This window comes from Crocodylus siamensis, chromosome 12, assembly GCF_052110815.1.
Source record: "Crocodylus siamensis isolate JL-2025a chromosome 12, ASM5211081v1, whole genome shotgun sequence".
Lineage (NCBI taxonomy): Eukaryota > Metazoa > Chordata > Crocodylia > Crocodylidae > Crocodylus > Crocodylus siamensis.
Window position 1 is genome coordinate 17480060 of NC_143406.1, and position 25980 is coordinate 17506039.

General features: G+C 45.1%; 1 protein-coding gene across 1 annotated transcript in view; it reads right to left on the reverse strand.

The window, feature by feature from the left end:
- The window catches only part of DNAJC11 (DnaJ heat shock protein family (Hsp40) member C11), a 69111-nt gene that overhangs the window by 10177 nt on the left and 32954 nt on the right, over positions 1-25980 (reverse strand). Inside the window, exons 5-8 of the mRNA XM_090024002.1 lie at positions 9459-9587; positions 8317-8439; positions 2445-2518; positions 214-403 (exon numbers count right to left, since the gene is read on the reverse strand). Coding sequence (XP_089880128.1) covers positions 214-403; positions 2445-2518; positions 8317-8439; positions 9459-9587 — 516 coding nt within the window. The remainder of the gene's footprint in view (positions 1-213; positions 404-2444; positions 2519-8316; positions 8440-9458; positions 9588-25980) is intronic.

The following is a 25980-nucleotide window of genomic DNA, read 5'->3' on the forward strand; positions in this document are numbered from 1 at the left end:
GTGTTTCTTCCCAGACGAAGGGGAAAATTAAGGCTGTTCTCAAACACTTCCCTGAAGCACTGTGTCTTAAGCTGGATAGTAAACATATCTAATGACCCAAAGACACCGCCAAAGGGCTAGGCCGTTTCTGTGCCAAACATGCTACAAGCTCCCCCAGTGAATAAGGGACAGTCAGGCAGCATTCTCCACTGCACACAGCAGTTAAGGACTTACTTGCATTGCCACTGTGAAATGGCTGCTTTTGGTATCCCGGACAATACTTGTGTTCATGGCTGACTGGATACCCCATCGCCACTGTAAATAGCCCACGGTGTTCTTATCTAGGTTTCGTGCCAAGACAGTCGTGAGGCCTGGTCGGATCCCACGGGATGAAAACTGCAGAGCACAGTGCGTAGTGATAAAGCTAAAAGAAACAAGGAGAGTCATGGCAGTGACAGTAAGTACAGAGACTTCCTTCACACTGCCTCAAACTCAGAAGCATCAGTAGGCAGGGCACCTCAAGAAGCATTTGCTGCAAGCTGCAGGCACAGCCCTCCAGGTCCAACAGAACCATCAATCAGTTTGGACAGTGTGGAGTAATGGTAACTGATAAGAAACTACCACAAAAGTACACCCCAGTCCAGCCACAGGGACCAGCCCAATGGGAGCCTTTGAAATGCAAAGCTTTGCTGTCCAATAGATATGACCTGGGAATTCATGGAATTGGCATCCTCAGCTGCTAGACAGGCTTCCAATTGCTGTTCAGCAGTTCCCTGGTATTAGCACGAGAAATGGCATCAGTCAGCTACATACAGGGGAGTGCTATGATGCACTCAAGGGACTACAATGTTTGCAAATCAGGAGATCTCTGAAGGCAGGAGACTGCATTGCAACCAATGATCCAGAAGGCTCCAATACACAGGAGCAACCACCACCACCACCTCATATGGTACTGCAAAGAACGACGACTCAGTCCTGTGCCAGCCTGCATCAGCCTAAGGATAAACCCTGCACTACTTCTCTGTCCTATGAAATGTCATTTATTTTCTGAGTGTCACCACTGCTGTCTCGCACAAGTCCCATAAGAGCCCTAGAGGAGTGGCCAGGATTCTGAAGAATACTATTGAGCATTACTGCTGCACAACATCCTGAGGCTTGTGATAAAGATCACTTGAGCTTTGGTCCCCTTCCCTCATCAATTTGTGGAAAGACATTCACATAATTCAGAGCCACAAAACAACATGTTTTTTGCAACACACCTGACATTCAGAATCAACCTCTGAAAAAAATCCAAGACATCTATTTGTCTTACCTTCCCCTTCAGATTATGAATACATGGTTTAATTATACTCACGCTATTGCCATTGTGGGACACTATGTCACTTCAATGGCCCCTTGTCCTATATGGCAACGTCAACCTGCTTATTTGCCTTCCAAATGCAGGCACCGCCCCCCCGCCCCCCCAATTCTCTCTCACATCCCAAGCAGAGCCAGCACCCTTGTCACAACAGCAAAAGGACAACCAAATTACAGTCTGTGGGTTCACTTTGAAAATAAGCAAACTGCCATTCCTGCTGTCTTGTGGCCAATGCTACAGTGAACTGGGTCAGAATCCTTCTCATTTTAGGCACAGACATTCATTTCATTTCTTCATTTTTCTTTTTAAACATAAACGTGGCAAGGAGTTTAACACAGGCTTTCTACACTCGACTCTCAAAGCTGGCATGTTTGCCTGCAACTCCAGCCCGCTCTGTTGACCTCCACATTCTTGTTGATAGTTTGCAAAAAGTAGTTTTCTCTAAGAACCTTTCTGAAAGGTTGTAAGGGTGCCATCTGCTGGTTACAGCATGATATGCCACCCCAAAGAAGCTGGAGCTGTGTACATAAAGCTCAAAGCAACATAAAATAGGAAAATAAGATAGCATTAATTTCCGAAATGATCAACCCATAAAGGGATAACCACTTTCAGATGAGACTAAAAAAAAGTTGTGAAGCATCATTTTTATTTCCTTCATGGTAACCTGGATCACATGCCATGACACTATTTATAGTAGCAATATTGTAAACGGCAGCAAAGTTTTGTACACATACAAGCTTAACTGTATGTGCCTGTGCATTTCTGCATTCTTTCTCTGCTAAGTCTTTAGAGACTATTGTTTAACAATTCCCTCCCAGCCTGACCTGACAGCAGTCAGACTCCTGTTTTTAAGGACACCATGGCAGGGCACACTGATTATGAGATCAAAAATCCAGGATTATGACTTCACAACCAAAGCAAATACATATCCAAGGGTGAGAGAGAACAGCATGTTGAAGCCCAGAGCATAATTAAAAGTATGAGGCATAATAAAAAAGAACCAACAAAAACATGAATACATATGCAACCTAAATATACAAAAATACACAACAGCATCAGTATAAATATTAAAACAAAAAGGGTGCACAGTAGCTTTTCATATATTTACCATCTTGGTGTAAGGTTACGAAATATCTTCAAACCAAAGAGGGGTCCCTGAAGGTCTCCAGCTCCAAACTCTAGCTGTTTAAACATAAGAGGCAAATCATTTTAGGAGGAAATTACTGACAACAACTATACAGCACTTCCTCACATTTCTACCCTGGTGATTTTGCACCATGGACATGCATCAGTGTAGCATACACCATTCATGACTGTCCACTTTAGCCACCAGCCTTTTCTACTAGTGTTAGATTCAGGATGAGTAGTTTCAATGATACTAGTAAAACATCTGCTAACTAATGCTGCTAACATCTGCTAACTAATGATCTTACATCAGCTCATCTGAATAGGAGCAGTGCCTGACCTAGTCCCTGAAGTGAAAGGCATGACATTTCCACCAAAGTTCCAAGGTAGCAACTGCTTGGTTAGTTCACAGATGATTCCTCTTAACAGACACATCCACCCAGGATGGAGGGAGGTATGCAAAAGCAGCCCCCTATGATGCAGGGGTAGCTACAACCCAGCTCCCAGCACCCTTCTCCACTCACCAGTACAGGCAGACCATGCTACAGGAACCTCTGGGGACTTCTTTTATAAGTCCCCAAAGCACGTAAGAACCCCATCCACTTCCCCTCCATGCTCAAAAGTATGTCCCCTCCCTGCCCCTTTCCCACCTACTTCTGCTGCTTTCTCTGCTGTAGAGGGGAAGGTTCAAAGCTGCTCCTACCTGATCCAGCCAAGCTCTGTGGTGGCTGGGTTCAGCTAGGAACAGTGAGAGTAGCAGCAGCAGCAGCAGCGATGGGTGGACTCCTCTACCCTGCCCAGTTCCTGGGAGCTGGCACAGGGAGGGGAAACCCCCCATCTGTTACAACTGCCCTGTAACAGTCCCAGTTGAGCCCAGCCTCCAAGCAGCCTGGCTGGAGTGGGCAAGAGTGCCCCCATGACAGTGGGGAAAGTATAGCAGCAGTGGGTAGGGAAGGGAATGTGCCCTTTTGGCATGGAGGGAAGGGGAGGGGAGAATTGTTGCATTCTTCGGGGACTTAAAAAAAAGCCACCAGAAGCTCCCATGCTACAGTCCAGTCCAGTGGAGGGGAGGGAGAGGTGCAGCCATGCCACTGCATCTCCTTTGGATCTGTCCCTGCACATGCGCATGCACACACACACAAAATCACAATGTTTAGAGAGGCAAAGCTGCAGATTTTTTATTATTATTATTCCTGTAACACAGACCTCCATCTCTTCTTACACAGTCCATTAGACAATAATTACTGCATGCCAGACCAATTCATAACTGGTACCCTAAACAGAGTCCCATTCCTAATTTCCTGCTTTGTCTCGTCTGAAGATTCAGTGTGGCACCTAACTTCTAACAGTTCTTAACATCACTGTCTATGATGCTGTATTGCAGGGTTACTGTATGATGGGGTGGGCAAAATACAGCCTGTGGGCCAGATCCAGCCCACCAACTGATTTGTCTGGCTTGCAGGCAGGCGGCGGCAGCAACACACAACAGGCCCTGGGCAAGCTGCACTCAGGCCCCAGACTCTGCTGGCAGGCAGTGAGACTCCAGCTCTGGCTCTAGGCGGAAGCAGCCCAGCCTGCCTGGCACAGTGCAGCACCAGCAGAAGCCAGGACCTAAGCACAGCTCATCAAAGGACTGCCATGTGAGGGCAGGCAGGTGGGGCTGTTGCTGCCCAGCATCCCCTATAGTGCCTGGAAGATGCAGTCTAGCCCTGTAGGCCCTGGGCAAACTACACTCGGGTCCCGGCCTCAGCTAACAGGCAGTATCCAGGGCCTGCTGAGCCAGACTGCATCTCTTAGGTGCTGCAGGGGACGCTGCGGGGAAACAGCCCTGCCTGTCCATGTGGCACTGTGTGGCAGGCCCTAGGCAAGCTGTACTTAGGCCCCAGTGGCTCTGGCCACTGTGTCGTGCCAGACAGGTAGGCAGGGCTGCTTCCACCCAGCATCCCCTGCAGTGCCACCAGAGGCCAGCCTCTGTCTGTGGGGGATAGAGCCTGGAGTCAGGGGTGGGGGGGAAGAGTGAGGGAGAGGGGGGGTGTGCACATGCACCAGGAGCCCTCAACATGGAGGCCTGCAGCCAGGCTGTAACCCTGCCCCCTTCAGTTGTGGACATGACCAGCAGGTACCAGCTCCAGGCAGGCTGGGAGGGGCAGTCCATGGCATGCCATAGTCCTTATGCTCCCACTTCTGCTCTGGCACCAGCCCCAGCCTAGCTGCAGGGAGCATGCATGTGCATGGCCTTCAACGGCTCACTAAGACTCACTAAGTGGCCTTCCACCCCAAGTAACAGCCCACCTCTGGGATATGATCCTGGGTCCCACAGGCAGCTGATATTTTAGAAACAAGTCAGTGATCTTGCAGTCTGGATGAAACACCATTTCCTTCTGAGCTACCTTGGATCATTAAATGCTACTGATGCTGGTTACCCATGTGAAACGAACTGCATTCAAATGTATGCAGGAAAATGTGATCTTCTAGCTACATTTTAGATGACAGCCCTGTCTCTGGTACACGCCACCTTCAAGAGACGATGAAAAAAGCTGGACTTTACACCATATGGCGCCTGTCAACCCAATGCCATCATTATGAATTCACAAATTCCAATATACTCTACACATCTTCCAGAGATCCTGAGGTAGTGTTAGAGTGATGTTGTAGTTACTGGTCCAGGAGTTATGCAAGAGGCAACGATTTCTTAGGCTGATAGCTTTTATTGGACCAACTGCATTCAATGACCTGATGAAAAGTATCCTGCATTTGAAAGCTTGTCTAACTATCCCAACTCTGTAATTGGTCCAATAAAAGATAACGCCCTAAGAAATCTTTGCCTCCGTCTCAGAGATCCTGAGGGTCATTCCACGTTAAGAGCCATTGAAATCCACAGCCGTTGCATCACTCAAACTGGCCAAGCCAGAGTTTTAACAGGCTCCTCCTGTTACTGAACAGAAGTGAGCTAAGGGTACTTTATTATTAACAGTCAGCACTTTTTTTTAATCCAAGCTGTTCACATTAGATTACACCTCCATGAGGCAGGCAGACATTATCCTGACAGCTCAGAGAAACATACAGTAAGGAGATAAGCAATTTCTCCGCAGCCACAACACATATCAGTCCAAGAGTTTGAGGAACAGCTCACATGCCCTGCCTCCTAGCTTCATGCTTACTGTATTACTTCATACTGTGAATTCAGTGGGTCCTATTTTATGCGCACACATGAAGTACCTGGTGTAACACTAACAGTTCATCACACAAATATGCACTTGACAGTCACACATTTGTTTAGTGAAACTCCAGCATGCTTTTGTTCCTAAAAGAATCTCATGCCAGTTCAGTGATACCACTAATGAATCTAGTATAATTTGTAGACCAACAGCCTGAAGATTTAGTGTTTCCTGCAGCGACTGTGAAAGGCTGGGCACTTGAGGAAAAGCTGGCTGCCTCTTTGAACTAAAGGAATTCTGCTGGAGAGTTTGGAAACACGGTCCTTGGCATCCCCTGTACTTTACTATAGGTGCTTTGGCAGGTGGTGTTCCCTGTGTACAGCTGAGAGCTGGACACTAGTATTAGCATATGAGGTAAGGGTGCAGAAAGCAAGCACTGAATTGCACTAAGAATCAAGCTGATGTAAACACTGCCAGCTCAAAAGGTGAGCTGCAAGGACAAGAAAACAAACATAGTACTCAAGGGCTGGGGGAGGAAAGGGGGGAGGCATTCAGTCACTGTTTTAAACTGGATTTTAAAAAAGCAATGCAACCTCTGTGCAGAGAAGCTGCTCAAGACCCTCTCTGAAAGAGATGATGGTTTGGAAGCAGCTGAATGGACATGCCATATCCAAGGAGGGAGAGCAAAGCTGAGCTCCATCTGGTTTTCACATGCCAAAGGTAGAGGGAATCTCAGAGCTGAAATGGGAGTGAGTTCACTGAAAATGTGACTTCCCATTGTAGAACCAACATCTGTTAGCCCTGCCTCAAAGGAACTGTTTTGTTGTCAGCTCCTGTTTCAGGCTCTGGTTTCAATTCTGGGTTCAGTCAAAAGGCATAATTTCCATACAGGCATCAGAGGCCTAGTTGCTACTCTCTTAAGATACAGGTCCTTGGCTTCAATGCCTAATTGCAGGTATTTGCATTTGGCTCTGGTGCATAGTTTCTAGGTCTCCCAGGTGACCGGAAGAGTTTTCATGACAGTTTCATGTTAAACCCTATCAGCAGTTCTGTTGCTGCATAGTCTTGGCATCTGTAGAAAATTCTTGCTGTTTCATTTATTAGTCTGGGTGACTTTCAAGGCTACTATTCAATGTTAATTTGGCACTGTGCAGTCTCATTGGCAGCAGTTGTTCAACTGGTTACCTTTCAATAGGAAGAGTTTCCAGAAACAATCCTTGTTCGTTCCTTACATATCTCCTTAATAGATTTACTATACATTTATTTAGTCATTTGTTAAAAAAAGAAAAAAATACCCAAACCATTAGCTCCTATTTTATCATGTCCATCAAGAAACCTGGTCTCCATCACTTCTAAATACCCCTTGCCCACAGCACTAGGTAACACTAGGTAGTCTTCAAAGACTATGGATTACCTCAAACTAGAGATTCTGACCCTAAATGAAGCACGTTTCAGATTCAGGATTTCCCTTTCTCCCTTTCTGAAAAGGAGAGGGGGGTAATGTCATAAGGCATCATATCTTGATACTTCGTGAGTCTTGAAGAATGCAACAGGAAAGAGTGTTGGATTTTACACAGATAGGCTATACAAAGAAACTGGAAGACCGAACAAACAAAAAAAAACTCCTCAAATGCCTCTTTTTCCAAAAGAGCCAGCACCTTTTCTGGGAATATTTTTAAAAAGTTATTGAACTTAAAGAATTGAACCCTGATAAAGAAGATGATTTAGTGGCTACATCTAAGACATACCAGCAAGAATGCAGCCATCTTAATATGTAATTTGTATTCTTACAGATTGACACATTGTAACCAACACCTTGGGGCCCTGCAGCTGTTTATACTGCATTTGACTACGAGTCAAATTGGTTTTCCCCACTACTACATTTGCGAGCAAGAAAGCTGAATCCTGAAAAAAAAATCCTGGGTCAATGTCCCAAGATGCAGATCACAAACCTCAGCAGAGACTGCAGGAGGGCTCAGAGAAGCTCATACAGTGCATTTATTTTAATCTTTGAGAGGCTGATCTGCCAACAAGGCACCTGAGAAAAATTAAGTTAGAAAGGCTTCAGGCACAATGGGTGATCATCTAATGTGGTTGTATTAGTCCACAAAAAAAACCTCTCTCAAACAGCAAAAACATGATAGCCAAAGAAAAAAAAAAAAAAAAGAGAAGGCATTAAACAAAAGGAGCAAAGGGCTCCTATACATGTGCATGGTGCTTGCTTCAATATGCTGGAAATCCCAGCAAGTTGGAGCAGATTCAATTAATCAAGTCTGCTGGAGCACAGAAATTGACACACTCTGGGAGCCTTCCACATAATGTGTATCAGAGTCCCAGTGCGTCTCCGCACTGAAAAAATGGTGGTGGGGAGCTTTGAACTAAAGCTCATCAGACGTGCTTTATTTCATATGCCCCACTGCCATTTTTTCAGTGTAGGGATGTGTGGGGAGACTGATACATGTGACGCATGGGCACTTTTAATTAGCACAGCTTATTAAAGTACCTGGCACTTTGTCCCACAGCACGTGTAAAAATGCACAAGGAGTCACTCCTTTAGCTCTTGTTTAAAGCATTTTACCACAAGAAAACAGAATAGAGGAGCCCGCTTACTTAAGCTAGGTTTGTCATCCAGACCTGCAGCCCTTCGGTTACTTTGCCTCAGGCCCTGCACCCTGCTCAGGTCGTCTCTGCTCTTACCTCTCCCCATCCCTTGGCTGAAGTCACCCGTCTAAGAGCAAAATTAATTGATCCACCTCCATTCCCATTCTGTGTAGAGAGGTTACCAGAGAGTATTGCAGTATCAGTGGCGGTCAATGGTGCCTGAAAAAGGAAAAAAAACACTTATTAATATGATATAAGCCACCTGATTTACAGAAACCTAATGAACACATTGCAAGGACATAATCAAAACTACAGATAGTAGCTGGATTTGTAAGCAAGCAAACATAGGCATGCTCATTATATCTACCTTTCTCACTTCCTGGGCCTAGGGGTTTGGACCATATATGCCTGCACATTATCAAAATTTCTATAATCAAGCATCACAAAGCTGGAGTGTTACATATATGCAAGTGACATGCTCTTATGGCACAGAACAATACACTTACAACCCTACCTTGTGGTCTTTAATTTTGTCAGATCTCACAAATTAAGTAGTATCATGTGCATTAATATTTCACTGGGAGACCTTCAGGGAGTACCCATCTGTAGTACAATAACTCAGTATGGGAAAGACATCCCTATGGACAGTACTAAGACAGGGTCCTGCAATACGTGTACTTTTCCAGATCAGAAGGAAAAGAGGTCACAACCTCTCAGGCCATTAAAGTTCAACCTGCTGGTAGGTGTTCCTAGGTCTTCACGGACCACCTATGTCATTTCAGATAAGGCAGTAAAAGCAGTCAAACTACCAGATATTTGGAAAAAAATATCCCTCTCCAAACCTTCATTCTTGGAAACTAAGTCAAAAGTTCCCACTAGAATACACTGTCAAATATGAAGTCTTGTGTTTGTTCCTGGAATTTGTGCTTAAATCCTAAATACTGCTCTTAAATGTATTCAGTCTATCCTGGCTGGGGATATCAGCTGGTAATGGTAGCAGATTTCATAGTAACAAACCAAAGCCAAAACTCTTGGCATTTTTTCTCTCAAAAATCTATGAGTATCAACACACAGCCCAGCTATGAGCAAATCTCTACCCTTCCTAACATTAGTAGTTACATCTTTTCATAAATAAAGATGAGAAACCCCTTGAGCAGTGCTTCATCTTCTGTTCCTCTGTGCTGTTGTGCCTCATTAACTCAGATCCCTCTTTATTCTCGGAGTGGTATTCACTTTACCTCAATGGACTGGGATATGTGCATTTTGTTAATTTCAATCTGGGGAAAGCTGCTCCCTGGCACATCTTCATATTCTTCATCATAACGATCAAACAGGTCAGTGGCATCTATTCCAACACTAATTGTTCCCTGGGGAAAAGACAAGTGAAACAAGTACCCAGCATTAACAAGTGTCAAATATATCAAGGCCAAGAGGATACAGAACCTCCATGTACATTCTACAGTTTAAAACAAAATGTTTTTATTGCTTTATGATGACACTTTCATTTTTAGTTTTGCTTTTCTTCTTTTGTTACAGAAAAGATCCTCACAAATAAAACAGGAAACTGAATGATTATATAAGGAAACGGAAGGGAAAAAGTATCTGTAAAAAGTACTGTGAAATTCACAAAGCAAATGAGACAAAGGAGAAACCTTTTCAATTCTGTAAATCATTTGTAAGAGCCGAGATAAAACATTTATGCAACCCTTAACTGTAACAGAAGGCAATAGAATATTTCAGACAAAAGAGATTTTATTTCCCTGGCAAGGCTGACCATTGTCCTGTCAGTTTTTTAAAACCAAACCAATTTATCACAGCGATTAATCTTTTCCAACAAAGCCAAGTCAGAAATCCTCTAATCATCCTCCTCCACTGAAATGGTCTCATTTTAAGTTGTATTAACTCCTTGAGATGCATCAAATAGGTTATATGTTACTTCTGTGTCTTGATTTCATTAACCTCCTCTTGTAATCAGTAAAAGGGTTTGAGGAATACACCACTTAGGAAGCATTAACCATTTGACTCTATGGTCTTGCCTGAGGCACTATTCCAAGAAATATTAGCAGCTACAGTTAAGTCTTCTGGCTAGCTGCTGTCACGTTCATTCAAAGTAATTGTGAGAATGGCCCCAGGTATGAAAGGGGTAAAATCAGATCCTTGTCTGGCTCTTATAATTACAGGCAACACCCGCTTAGCACTCTTAATTGGTTCCAGAAAAACCAAGCGCTAAGCGAAATAACATTAAGTGAAACCAATTTTCCCATAGGAACAAATGTAAGTAGAGATAATTCATTCCCAAAACTCCCTGCTCATACTATAAAATAGCTGAAATCCCCCACTAGTACTATAAAACCAATGAATTCAAACATCTAAATGTATGTAAATACTTCAACACTTTGAATTAATGTATAAAATTACAAAATAAAGTTCTGAACTGTATGCACAGATGCACTTTCACTTTCTGCTCTTTCGGCTTCCTTCAGCACTCGGAATCAGAGCCGTCAGGGTTAGCGTCAGCATCAGGGGATTTTGAAATGCTTAGCTGAGGACTTTTTTTGAGGGCTGGCTGCAGGGGTTGAAGCCGGAGTTGTGCACTTCCAGAAGAAGAAATCCACTGATAGCTGCACTTAGGTCGTCTTCTTTTCATCATAAAGCAGCTTGTAACAATTGACTTAATTGTTAACTCCTCTTGCAACTGCAAAATGGGCGCTGCATGTCAGGGTCATTCTCAAAGTAAGAAAAAAAGGCCTCATGGTGTTTGACAGCTTCAGCCATGACTTTGCTGGTTAAACATCTTCCTTAGCATCTTCCTCTTCTTCATGGCTTCTCTGCTGCTCTATTTGAATGAGGTCCTCACTGCTCAATTCCTCCCTGCTGGAATCAATCAACTCATGAATGTCCTCAAGTTCAAGTTCATCAAATCCAATTTTCCTTCCAAGCTCAACGATATTGTCCTGAATTATCACCACTGGTTCCTCAACCTCTTGGGAAACCTGGACACAGTCTGCCCAAAGCTTTCGCCAGACACCATTCATTGTTTTGGAGGCAACTTCATCCCAGGCACTTGAAATGTTATGTATTGCCTTGCGGATATTCTAGCCCTTCCAAAATTCTTTTATGGTCGGAGCACCCTTTCCTTCTGTAGTCCTGACTGCTTGGGCAAATGTTTTCCTTATGTAATAAGCCTTAAAGGCAGCAATGACACTCCAGTCCATTGCAGGTGGTATTTGGGGGCAGAAAAACAACTTCTGCATTATTACTGAGGTCATCAAGTATGGTAGGAAGCCCTGGTGCACTGTCTAAAATGAGAAGTGCCTTGTGGGACAGATTGTTCTCAGCACAATATTTCTCAACTGGAAGACAAAAAATAATCCCTGAACCAACTCTGAAAGACTGATGTTGTCACACAGGCCTTCTTATTAGACTTCCAAATGCCTGGCAGACTGCTTTTAAGACACCCCTTGAGGGCCCTTGGGTTTTCTGAGTGGTATACAAGCAATGGTTTCAATTTAAAACCCTCTGCAGCATTAACACCAAGCAATACAGTAACTCAGTCCTGGGACACCTTGAAACCTGGCATCGATTTCTCTGTGGAAACGCAGGTCCTAGAAGACATCCTCTTGCAGAAGAGGCCAGTCTCATCAGCACTGAAGACTTGTTGAGGCATATAACCCCTTCCTCAATCATTTCCACAAACTTATTTTTATAGCTGGAAGCTGCCTGGGTGTCAACACTAGCAGCCTCCCCCTGAATAGAAATATTATGCAAGTTGCTGCACCTCTTAAATCTTTCAAACCACCCCTTACTTGTATAAAATGGCTCAGAAGCAGACCCCTCAGGCAAATTTTTCTGTAAATCATCATACAGACTCTTAGACTTTTTCTGAATAAGCTTTTTTTCAGCACTTGCAGACTAAGAATCAGCTAGACGTTTCTGACTCATGGTGCAACGCAAAAAACGAAGCAAGACAGTGGCACAAGCACAGAGCGTGAAAGTTTTTAACGAGTCAAGATAGCGACGAGGCTGCACACCGCTGATGCTTCCTGCTTGATACCCATGAGCATTACAGCAAAACCCACGAGCACCAAGTGAAACCGGGTATCAAAGTGAAATGAGCGCTATAGAGAAACAGTGCTAAGCGAAACAGCATTGAGTGGGGGTTGCCTGTACCTCTTTGGAAAAGGGTTTGGGGAGCTTTCTCTTGCTGCTGAGTCAACAACGTTCTCCCATGTGGCAAGTGTTCTAGCAGAACAGCTGGATGCATAAAAGTAAAATCATCTTTCACAGATCAGTTTTGCATGAACCAAATTCAAGAGCTGGTTCTTTGCAAAAAACACTCAAAGGGGGTGTAAACACGGAGGAAATAAATTCATCTTTAAACTGAAGTGAACACTCGTGGAACTTTTTCCTGTGTTCACCTTGTTTTAGTAAATGCTCCCTACTTGAAATGTTCAAACAACTGTAGGGTACATATTAAGGTTCTCAGAGTAGCATGCTTCATTCCTCATCTAAAACAAGTTTGTATTTCAAGATTCAGCAAGCTTGCTTCTAAACATTCCCCCCATCCCAAGAGTATAGTATTAAAACAAACCCAAAACATCATGCAAACTAATTTAAAAAAAAAAATCAAACATTTCTAGAGAAACGAGGGGAAAAAGTCTGATTACTGGGATAACATATTCCAATCTGTCTAGTTCAGACGTGAAAATACAAATTTATTAAGAAATTTCTTTTCTGTAGCTGCACCTTTTATTTGCTGACAACGAAATCTTCATTAGAACTGATAAACAGAAAAAACTGCTAATATTAACCCTGAGCAAAATGAAGTATTTAGGCAAATTTGAAATTAGCCTAGTTCTAAGCAGATTCTTCATCACTTTCTATTGTTTACACAGACTTTCCAAGCAGGAAAAATGGAAATAAATATTTTAAAAGATAAAAATGTAACTTAAAAAAAGTTAGGGTTCCCTAGAGCTGATGTAGTATCCAAACTAAATCACTTTTTGCAGCTGACTAGATTTCAAGCTGATGATATCATATTGAGGATATTAAACCAGCAACATTAAAACTAGCTTGATTTTCTGCTCAAGGAAGCAAAACTGTTTGTTCCCAACATTTATTTGGGACAAGAATGCACTGTTTAGGAACACACCACTGAGCATATCAGCTTTCCAAAGTCTACAACTGTTTCTCAAGTTTCAGTCATCCCTTGTGCTCTTTCTTGAAATAATGCCAAACTGTGAAACAATGCCAAAAAGCCAGTGACTTGGGAAGCACTGCAGCACTCTGCTGTTGCTCCAAGACTTTGAAAAGTGATTGAACAGAAAAGCCAAAAGGAAGACAAGCAGAGATTTTGGTCCTGACTGCCAATCACGCTTGATGAAATTAAAATAAACACACTCCACAGCATGACTGATTAAGCTATTTTGAATGTACAAGAGCATTCATTTTAACAATCGAGAGAACTGCTTTGATGCTTTTCTGCTGCTCTTCATCTGTTTCAAGGAAATAAATGACGCATGGTTTTTTCAAGTGTACTGGTCATAGCCCAAAAAAAGGGAAGATTTGCCACTCAGTTTCCAAACTCAAAAGAGTGCTTTGATAGCACTAGTAACCTGCGTTCACCTTCTACTAAATACACTTAAAAAGAGGAAGTTACCAAACTGAAGTAATGAGTGGGGATCCTGGTTTTCTGTTTAAAAATCACAAATTCTCTTTTAAAAAAAGGGAAAAAATGCCCAGCAAAATTCTCTCATTTAAAAAACCCAAAATCCGTGTTATTCTGTGATTAAAATGAAATGGTGCTATATACATACATACACACACGTACATATGTATTATACATACACACTCACAACCCACAGGCCCCCAGCCCTGCCAGTGCGCCTCACTCTGGACTCACAGCCTTCTAGCTCTGCCAGTGCCCCTTACTCCCCATCCACAACCCCCAAGCCCTACTGATGCCCCTCACTCCAGATGCACAGCCCCCCACACCCCTGCTGGTGCCCTTCACTCCCCCCCACCCCCCCACAGCCAGGGACCTGGGTCTGCAGCCCCCTGCCCCTCCCCCACCAGCAGCACCCAAGCCCTGGCTGTGGCAGTGGCTGCTGTGACCCAAGCGGAGTGCAGAGCCCAGCTCCCCCACCCCCACTGGCTCCGCTGCAGCCATGCCCCGGGGGGGCAGAGGGGGAGGAGGTGTGTGCATGGATGCATGCTGGCAACTGCAGGCTCAGGGCTCCCGACCCTGCTGCCTTCCCACCTGGGGCCTTCACAGACCAGTAGACAGAACCTGGCGTGGAAGGGCAGAGTGGGGTGGGGAGGCTTGGTACCACCGCCAGGAGTATAGTGCTGCCATAGCCCTGCTTGCCCAGCAGCAGCGAGGGACAACTCCGCATTGCCACCCAACCTGCTGCTGGTGAGTAAGGGGCATCTTGCCATGGCGACGTGGGCCTCTCACGGGCTGCACCAAGTCTCCCTGCCCCACTCTGTCCTGCTGTGCCGGGTCCCACCTGCTGTGGGCAGCCCACATGCCCCCATCCTGTTCACAAATCTGGGGGGCGCATACCCCCCCATACACCCCTCTAGGGAGTGCTCTCCCCGCCCCCTCCCCCAAGCCACTTGCAACTCTGTGTCACTCCCCACCCAGTCCCTGCATTCCCACCCCAGCCCTGGCCTCAGACTCCAATTCCCAGGCCCCATGCACTGCCTTGGCTGGGCAGCACCCCAGCCTCAGCCCTGTCCAACTTCCTCCCTCACTGTGATGGCCTCAATTCTGTCCCCACCAGACTTACCTGTGGAAAGCTGCAGGGAACTCCTCTCCATGCCGCCTGGCTGTCACATGCATGTGTGCACACACATATGCACGTGGCGCGCCCTGCCTTTATCATCCTCCTTCTGTTCCCCCCAGCCCTTTGCAGGCTGGAACTCTGTCAGCCTGCAAGGGGAAACCCGTCATTTCCCCCTGAGAAAATCTGTGTTTTACTGCATTTTTTCATGGTGAATGGAAACCCCAGATCCCTGGTAATGAGGTAGTGATAGTGCTGGATTTAGATTGCAAATAGGAACAGAACACACCACTATCAACAGAAAAAACATAAATAAAAAACCTTAAATTGGACAGCAACACTGAACACAGGAGGCTAATTCAGCTTCTTCAGCCATCTACTATCCAGGCTATTATATATTCAGACTCCTGGCGAGTTTAAAATCCTATTTTACACTGCTTGTTTCTTCAGGATGCTTATTTTTCAAGATCCAGTGAGTTTACACTATAAATAAGCCCTGAAAAATGTGTGTTTATGTTCTGCCACTAGGTAGCAGTTTCTATTTGCTACTACACTCCCACATATGCTAATCCTCCCCAGCATATACCCTATAGCCTTGTTATTTCCTCTATATTGGTGAGAGCTCCAAATTATTCCATGCAAGGAAAGTGGGAAATTTCTTAATTGCTTTTATCAGTTGTGATGTGGAATTCAGCTTATTATCTGGTGTTGCTTCTTACTTGGCTTTAAGGGGTTAATGTCTTTCTGGAAGCACTTGCAGGGAATGGGGAGCAGGTGATGGACTAGCACATGCTACATAGCTAGCTACTCTTGGGCTGCCTGAGCTCACTACTGGGAATTGCTGAAATTTGGGTAGGTCAGCCTAGGCAATAAAATGGCCATGTTACACAAGGCAGCCAAAGAAACCTGATTCTGCTCATTAGGCTGGTACCCAGGCACCTGAGGATGGGCTGAAGAACTTTCATAACCTAATGACACTGCTGTGGGATTTACCTTGACAAAGAGGCCAGGTAGTTATAAAAAACAGGGTCTCAACAGTCATATTCTAAAGGGACTGAGTGGTGGAGAGGAGTATAATTTCAGAGCACAGAGCCTATTTAACTGCAGGAATAACCAAGGAAGAAGGGCATTGGTCTACAGGTCAGAGAGACTCTTAAATTTGGAAAAGAAACCACGTGCAGGAGACGACATCCTAGAATCCGTACGGGACTCTGACCAAAGCCTCAAGAACACTCAAGAGTGATGACACTGGGGCAGGGTCACGTTTAGATGCGTGTGCAAAATTCTGTCGATATCTGTGTATTTCTTCTGTTAGAGTAACTATGTTGAGGAAGCTTTACAAAGCCTGTATCAGCTTCAAAACCACAGAATACTAGGGGTGCACAAAGCGGGTCCTATTCAATTAGGATTTGGATTCAGCCTGAATTGGGGACAGTGATTTGATTTGTTGATTTGGATCACTGTCCAAATCAATTCAATTCAATTCAGTCGAATCCAAAGATTTGATGCTGATTTGGAGAATCTACAATTCAGGCATAGACACAGTTTGAAATGTTTTTTCTACATACCTCAAGGTACCAGTGAAGCTCAAGAACGCTGTGATGCTGTGGCAGATGGAATGTCCCACGGGAGTGCAGGAGGGGGGGCCATGCCCTTGGCAGTGAACCCGGAAGAGACTGGAAGTGCTACCGGTCTACTTCTGGGTCCACCGAGGAGTGCGCTGCCCCCCACCTCCTCCCTCTACCCCCCACTTGGCGATTGGCTGCAGGGGGACTCCAGGTGCCCCCCCAGACCCAGGAGGCACGTGTCACCGAGCCAAGGGGGTGTGGTATACTGGAACTACAGGGGAGGCCATGGTGTCAGCACAGGTGTCAGCTTAGGGCAGCTGTACTACTGGTTTCATCTGTGTGAAGAAGTAACAGGCAGGGCATGGCTGCTCTGGTAGTTTGCCAGAAAGGTCAAAGGCAGAGACACTGCTGTAGTCTGCTTAGACCAAGGGACACTAAAGGCACTGCCTTCTAATGTGACCTAAACCCAGGAGCATACCGAAGGTCCTGTCAGAGAAAGCTGTCAGAACACTGATACTTGCTCTTACCTTTTTCCTCCAAATTTAAGATACACCTGGAAAATACAGTTGTTTCTAAACTTTAAAGTGTAACATTCTCTAAAACAGGATCATCTGCTTGACCTTTCTGAAGAAACCATCAAAATCCACACATCTCCATGAGTCATCCGATTGATATTTAGGACTTTACCGATTTTACTTCATTTCCTGCCTCCTCCCCCTTCTCTTCTACTACATAAATGTCATTTAACTCTGAGTATCCTAGCGGTCTACGACTCCCACAACACAGCAATAACTGTTTATGGAAGGTAACAGAAAAAAAGCTGAACTGCAGCACTTGGACTTTTTTGTAAAGATGTATTTTTATTTGGGATTTCCTTTTCTCAACCTACCGGAGCATTTAAAAACCTACCTTAATCAAAGAGTTGTATTTACAGTTTAAAACCACACTCAGTTGCATGCATTATAATAGTTGGAAGATTAGATGAACAAAGAAGCCCTCCAGACAAATTTTTTTACTGGATCTTCTGAACCAGGGAGGTGCCCATCAATTCCCCCTCATCCCCTCCCCGCAATTTCTCTGCCTTCCACAAAGATGTATTTCACTGAATGATGACCCAGCATAGTGGGTTCTATGAAGAAATCTTCCCTGCTGTCAAACAGGTAAAGTCACCCAAGCAGTCAATAGATCCTGGCAAGGAAACTGGCTCCAATACAGGCACAGGAAAAGCAGCAGATGGTGCTGTTAAAAGTATTCCCACAGAACAGTACCCCCATGCCACTGGATAGTAGGGAAGGAGGTTGCTACTGCCATAAATTTCCCATCAGCCAATTGCTCAGAGACTAGAGGAGAGGAGAAAGCAAATCCCCAAAATGTGGGAGCTGTGCATGAACAACAAGGATGACCTATGCAAATGCTCCTGAAGCGTCAACTGCACCTCCAGCAATATGATGTAAAGTGCAACAGCACAGCAGGAAGAAAAGAGGTTCATGCTACTTCACAACAGAACAAACTACACCATTTCCCCATCACCTGAAATTCTTCTTAATAAATGAAGGTGCTTTTGAATCTTAGGAACACCAGAAACTGCTTGGTTATTAAAGCTTTCCTTCTAAGTCAGTTATAAAGCACCCTGAAATCTTTCCTTACCCCCAAAAGACAGATCTCACATGATGGAGCATCTCATAGCTCCCTCAAATATAGCAGGCTGACCGGTTGGGGGTAAAACCAAATATTATACGTCTTTCTGTTGGTGCCAACACACAGTTCTTCACCACACCTGACAACTCAGGACTGAGAGCTTTTGAGAAACTGGCTGTCAGTTTAGCACAAATAGCTTTAGTGAAAGTCACCAGTATTTTATAACTATCCCCTGACCTGCCCTTTTCTTGGTATCACAGTGTTTGAGCAACTAAAGGACCTCTCTTCAGCAGTCAGGATGTAATCAATTATCCCAACGAGCGTCTGCAAGCATTACAAGAAAACCCTATGAAACAAATTAAAGACACAAAATGTCTTCTAACCTCACACGGTGCAATTCTAACCATAATCAATGGTTATAGAAAAATTATAACCACAAACAACGGGATTTGTAATGGGACATCCCAGTGTGATGTACAAAACATTAATACACTGAAAAGTCCCATCCTACTTCTGACACCTTCAACAGGTCCCCAGATTTAAGAAAATACATGTCTAAAAATTAAACCTTTGTCGCTGCTTAGCAAGACATACAGCTTCTCCTCCAGACAGTTCAGGCAGGGGGCCTTGCACCTCAGAACTCTCATTTTGGCAAAGCTGCAGGACCAGCTTTAATTATATTCAACCCTGTGCGAAAAGAAATCCAGAGAACTGCCTCAACTGCCACTGCCTGCCTTGTTCACAAAGAAAGCCTGTGTGGTGCAGCTAAACATCCCCAAAGTCACACCACCAGATGGAGGTTTTACCTCTTCCTCCCAGTGAGGGCATAATTTATTTAAATATACTGATTTCCAAGTTTATATAGCAGAACAAAAACAGCAGGTTTAATTTAAATTACTGGGCTCTTCCGAATCAGCTGAATGGGTTTTTGATGCCTGGTGCTGGAATGTTTACTCTTACATGCAGGGTAAAAGGAGCATGCAGCTCTAGCTTCTAGCTGACAGTGGCCTTGAAGACTGACTGACATCCCCTCTCACCAATCACTGAGGATGAAGTCTCCCACCCACTTAATGCCCTTACAGCACAAAAAAGCAAGGCAGGCATGTAGGAAGGGGATTAAAACACTTATGTTGAAGTCAGTGATCCCTCCCAACCTCAGATCTCACCCAGATTGTACCTGGGACTCCCAGCTATTCTCAGTGCTCTGCCACTAAAGTAAAATTGACCTCCATTTGGTAGCAGTACCTCTACATTCAGTGGTTCTCCAGTACACCTAAAATTTGAAATCTGTAGCAAATTATCTAGGAAAGCAAATAGAAGCACAACTCTATCCCACATTATTTAATTTGATATGACACTTAATTCGTTTTAAGGTGCCCCATAATTTCTAAATTTTCAGCATGCTGCAACATTTTGCATTAAAAGCAAACGCCTATGTTAAAAAAAGTTGTTGTGAGAAGCAGAGAATTTTAACATCTAATGAGAGAGCAACTGGCATTCATCTACATCTGCAGACAGGCAGCAGGGCAGGGGTGGGCAAAAAAAACAGCCTGCGGACCAAACCCGACTCATCAAGCACTTTCACCCGGCCCACAGCACCCACCAACAATTGTGCCCTGTCCAACCCTTCTGCCCATGAGGGTGGATTGAGGCGCCCATGTGTACACATGCCCCCAACATACCTTATTGAGCCTCCCACCCTCGTAGGCAGACGGACCCAGACAGCACGCAGCTTCTAGGCTGCTGCTGCCGCTGGGGAACCCGCTTAGCTTCCCCTGCCTCCAGGTCACTCCAGGCAGCAGGTAGGGAAGCAGCAGGGGCTGGGACTGGTGGCAGAGTTAGTGGCCAGGGGGGCGGTGGCAGCATGGATGAGGTGGGCAGCATGTGGGTGTGGGGGCATGGGGAACCCCCACACTGTCCCCATGGTATGCAGCCCCAGTAGGCAGTGGTAGTAGCAGCAGCAGGTGGGGGTGCTCAGGGCACTTGTGCCCGATGCAGCTCCAGCCAGTGCTACCCATCCTGGTTATGGGTGCAGCCTCCACTGGGCTGTCTCTATCACCAGTGCTCCCTGCCATGCCTCTGCACCTGCATGGCACGGGAGGAAAGCCCCATGCATTGAAGCTAGCTTGCCTTACCTGCCGGGGCTGCGCAGCACAGTAGGGAAGCCCCAGGAACCTTCCCCTGCGATAGAGGGAAAGCAGCCAGTTCCAGCATGCAGAGCCTCCCTCCCGTGCCATGCAAGTGCAGGGTGTGCAGCAATAGCGACTGTCCTGTGGAGAATGCACCCCTCACCTTGATGTGCAGCACTGGCCGGAGCTGTACCAGGCACAAGCACCCCTACCTGCTCCTGCTGCTGAGCCAAGGGGGAAGTGCTGGGGGGGGGGGGTCTTCACAACCCTCCACCCTCCTTACCTCATCCCACAAACGCCATATACCCACCCCACCCCCATACAACCCCCCAACATATATACAACCCCCCCCACATATGTCTGTTTGTTTTTGGAAATGAAGGACAGAATTAGGGGGCACATGCCCTGCAACCAGGAATGGAATCTTTTGTAAAAGTCATAGCCACTGGACATACAAGGGGCTGATGCTGTATCTGTTCATACACGAAAAAAGGGAAGGATGGTAATACATGTCTTTGTATTAAAGTTACTGGTCTCTAATATGCAAGGGCAGTAGCTCAAAGTCTTCCTCTGGAGTTCATCTACAAAAATCTTTTATTATTTTCTCTCCCCTAAGATTTTTCCAACTACTAATTTTTGCTGGGACCTGCAACATGCTAGGCCAGTGCTTTCCTGAACAGAAGAGATGCGATGAACTCTGTCCTAAGAAGCTCATCATATGAAGAGATTTAGTCACTTTTGCATTGGAGTCATTGTAGCATTTTAGTGACCAAACTTTATAGTACCTTAAACTTCAAAACAGCTCATTTATAACATCACAGTCTTCCTTGTGGTAATAGATGGCTAATACACAAAAAAGAGTGGCTGCACATCATAGTTACACAAAAGGAAAGAATTCAGTTTAGGAGAATTCCTGCACAAATATCTACCTATAATTTTCTCCATTTCTTTTGTTGGCATTGCTAATTATTGCAAAGAAAATTGCTTTTTGTGTAAATGCTATGTGCCTATTTTTCAAGTTTTGCTGCACTATGAAATACACTTTTTATAATCTCCGCTTTTTAAAAAACATGTGGTGCCCTTTTAATTAATTTTGCATAGAACATGCCTCACAACAGTAAAGAAATGATTGCTTTTGACATGATGAATTTTCCTGTAAAATATAATCTGTTCGTGGGAATCACAAAGACTGAATTGGGAAGGCAGCCAGTACTACTATGAATACAGTGAGCAGGAGAGAAAGTTTGTGCATCAGCTAGTAGTAAAAGCAAGGGTGGGGTAGAAATCAAGAAACAATCAAATAGTGAGGATAGCAGGCATTGTGAGATAAGGTCAAGGAGACAAAACTGAAGACAGCCCTTAGAGGAAAAAAATCAAGCATGAAGCAACAACCATAAACTTAATACTACAAGGAACAAATGGAGTAATAAGAATCAGAGGGTTTGGCTTGAACCAGGGCTTGCTCGGTAATATTTTGAAGGCTACAGATTACAGCTACCAAAACTTAAGGATACTAATTGAAAAAGGGAATTAAAATAATCAATACATGAAATGACAATGGAACAAATCAATCCAGTTGTCTAACAGTGATAGGAAATGTAGATTAATTATTGAAACAAAAACAAACAAAAGAGGAATCTCATAAGCTGCCTTGAACTTATTATGGGAAGTGTCAGGGTATGGTAGCCATGTTGGTCTGAGAAAAAGAAATGCAATATCTAGAACTCTTGGTTCCAAAAAGATACCTTGTTTTTATCAGACCAACTGAGAAATTGCAAAAAAGTGTGGCATATAAATCTAATAAATGGACATAATTTTTCACCATACAGCTCAAGCAATCAAGTGGGGGCAAAATTCCTTTGCCATTTGTATCCAACCAATTTGAATCTCATAATTTGATATATCCTGGTTATAAATCCCCTCCCCTCCTCTTTTTTCATTACTTGTTCGTAGTGTCCCTACACTGGTAGGGAGGTAGCATTACTGGAAATACTACTGCAGATTAGCCTTGAAGCAGAGTAGGCAAGCCTATTGCTGCAATGCCAGCAATCGTGCCACTGCCAACTAGGGATGCACCGATAGAGATTTTTGGGGCCAACAGTGATTGCCGATTTTTAAAGAGGCATATTGGTCAATACGAAGCTGATTTCCAATACAGTGTGGACAGCTGGTGCAGCTGGTAAGTCTGTTGTGATGGAAGAGGAGTGGCGAGGGAAGGGCTGTGTGCAGAGGGCAGATCAAGGCCCCAGCAGTGAGGGAGGCAGTGGGGCTGGGACCAGGGTTGGGGCAGGCGCTGCCCAGCCAGGGCAGGATAGGTCGCGGGACAAAGATGCAACTCACCCAGGGGGTGTTGGAAGGAGGCGGCTCCTGCTGCTGCATGCACCCCAGCAGGGCACGGGGGGGGGGTTTGTGCCCCCTGGATCTGCAAGGGGAGGATACCACTGTGGGCTGGGGCAGTGCCAGGCTCTTCCTGGTAGGGATTGGGTTGGGCTGGATTCAGGGCAGTCAGTAGCAATGCTGGGAACAAGCTATAGGGGAGGGGTTTGCAACTACCCCAAAATTCACTGTAGCATCCCAACCTCCTCCCAGCACTGCTGCCGCCCACCCCAAGCACAACCTGGCCCAGCCCCAGCCTGCAGCTGCAGCCCACCCCACCCCACCCAGTGCAGATCTAGGGGTGCATGCCCTTCCTCTCCCTGTGCCCTTCCAGGGTGCACACAGGGGCAGGAGCCGCCCTGGCTAGGCAGTGCCTGCCCCAGCCAACTCCCTCCCTTACTGCCTGGGCCTTGAAGCCCCCCACCCACTTCCCTCCCCACTCTCCTTCCACCACAACAGACTTACCAGCTGGACACGACTCTTCAGGCTGCTGGGCTGCGCTTCTCACCACCTACATGCTGCACTGTGGCTACACACTTGCACGGGCCATTTATTGACTACATTATCAGCCACATCAGGCCTATTTCTGATGCAGCCAATTTTCTTTATATCGGTGTCAATCTGATATTGGACCAATGTATTGTTGTACCTCTACTGGCAACATCAGTGGAAGTATCCCTGAGGAACAACATATTAAAAAAAATCTAGAGAGATACAACCTCTTGGAAGGACCTTTTTTCAGGAGCATCTCTTTTCTGCTCTACCTGTCCTGAGTTAGTAGTGTGAAATTTCAGAAATATTTTCCTACATTGGTATTTTCAACATATACATGCAGTATTCTGTTATTTTCTTATGACTGGCAGCCTGATAACATTTCTCATTGTTCTAAGAGCCATTACAGATGTTCTACTTAAGACATAATGGTGTGATAAAACAGGGAACAAGCAACAAAGTTATTACACAAAATATGCATAAAAACTGTGATGGGAATGAGCCACACCTTAAACTGAATGTATGCCCACTTCCAGCCTCAGCAGTGTACCAACAATCCTTCAAAGCTCTAATGAGCTCTCAAATCTGGGAGCATCAATCTGCTGACTGCTGCTCCCAGCCACAGGAGACAGCACAGCAAAGAGCTTAAATGTGTTTCTACGCTGGGAGCACCAATTACTTGGCTGATGCTTCTAGCCATGGAAGCACCAAGCACCAAGCCCCCAGCTCGCTATTTGCCAGTGCAGGTGGGAGCCAAGTTCATGATTCATAATTCCACAAAAACACCTTTTGTCATGGACATGTTCAGTTAAAGGCTGCCACATCTGTAAGGGGCTTTAATCTGGATCTCATAAGTATTTAAGCTATGTTATGATTTTCTTGTAAAACTTACACCAACACTTTCTTTGTCTAAGCCAGTGCCGTCCAGCTTCCAAGTGGACAGGGGCCAAACACCCCATCGGCTGCACACCCTGTGCACTGTACAAGGGTGAGCTACAGCCCCCTTGGGCCATACACCCCATGGACGCTGCTCCCAACCCCCAACTTGCAATTTCCACTGCTGCACATGTGCTCACAAATGCCCTGATGCAGTGACCCCCTTGACCCTCCCTCTCTCCCCAGTGCACAGCATGGCCCAGACTGACCCTCAGCTCCTCACACTGACATACTGCCCCCACCTTTGGGATAGGGGCAGGAAGCATTAGCAGCAGGGGGAGGATCCCAGAGTGATGTTGCAGCCAGAGTGATGGTGGGGGTAGAGGGGGAAGCAGCAGCGGGGGTGCTACAGTGTAACCTTCCCAAGGCACATATGGCCCATGGGCTTCTAGCTGGATAGCTCTAGCCTAAGATTAATTAAAGTGGGAAAAAATGCCATAATAATCAGCCAATGTCTATCTAAAGAACTCAGGAAAAACTATACCTGATCCCAGAGGCAGCAAAGAAGAGGGAAGACACTCCACACAGGAAACTAGTGCTGTGCACAAGAAGACTACAGGCCTAATCAGAAGCAGTGCCAGAGAAGAGCAAGTGAGGGAAACAAAAGAATCTGACTGGGCTTACTTTTTACTGCTTCAACATGTAAATTGGATCCATCTTAACAAAGAATCTGCACAGAGCAGTCTCCCAGAACATCCTCAGGACATGAGAAGAATGTAGTGAGAGCTGCAAGTAAGAGGTTAGAGTACGCTAAGAGATGGATCAGAAAAGATTCCCCCTCTCTCCTTGCTGCTTTTCCTAGGGAGCTACTTCCCTAGGAGGTGACATACATATGTTGGGGGGAGGGAAGGGGGGCAGGGGTGCGTTCAGAGCACATGCCAGGTGGCCTAAAAAGTATCTACACTCTCAAACACTGGTCTCCCCACAGCAAATAATGGGGTTTTATTTCTCCAAATGGGAAGCAGTTCTCAGATCAGACAAATGACTTTCCAAACCCAGCACATCTTAAAAAAAACACAAACAAACCCCTAAAAAGCAAAGACCCCATTCAAACTCCGCCAAACTGCCTACATCTGGTTATCATTCAACATTTCTGGTTAGAAATGCTTTATTTAGCTGGAACCATTTTGCAGAACTAATAAAATGTTGGAAATTTTAAAATAACTTGCGTTCTTGTATGAAATGATCACAGCTGTGCTATCCAATTCTATAGGAACACTGCCTGGAGAGACATTTCCATAGAATGCCAATAAGCAATCGCTGTAAACACCCAGATGGCTAATTTTATTGGAGGACATAGAGACTCAAGCTTACAATGCAGCTCTATTTTTTACTGCTCACTACCACAGTCAAACACCCAGATAAAATGTCAAATTCCTAAAGTCACAGAGATACATTATATAGTGATAACCACAGATGCCTGTCTGTTCCACACACCCCCACAGAATTTCTATCTGCACTAAACCACCCTCATTTACAACAGTGATATGTTCAGTTCCCCCAGTTTTATGTAGTTGCTGGTATCAAGAATTGGTTTGATCCCCTTCCTGGTTGGCATGCTGCTAAAAGCAGTTCAGAAAGGTTCTCAAAAAGGCAGAATGGACTAATTTAAACCACCAGGTGATGGTAATTCCTTTGCACAGTCTGTTTCGACTCCTTTGCTCCCTTTATCTCAGCTCCCATTTAGAGAAAATCTTTGTTCACCACATCCTTGCTAGTGTAAACCTAAATGATGCCAGGCATACTCATCGGAGTATCATAAATCCACCTTCCCCATGTTACTTCCTTAAAGGTGATGCCAGATAACAGGCATTTTAGTAACTGAGCTCCCTGGTC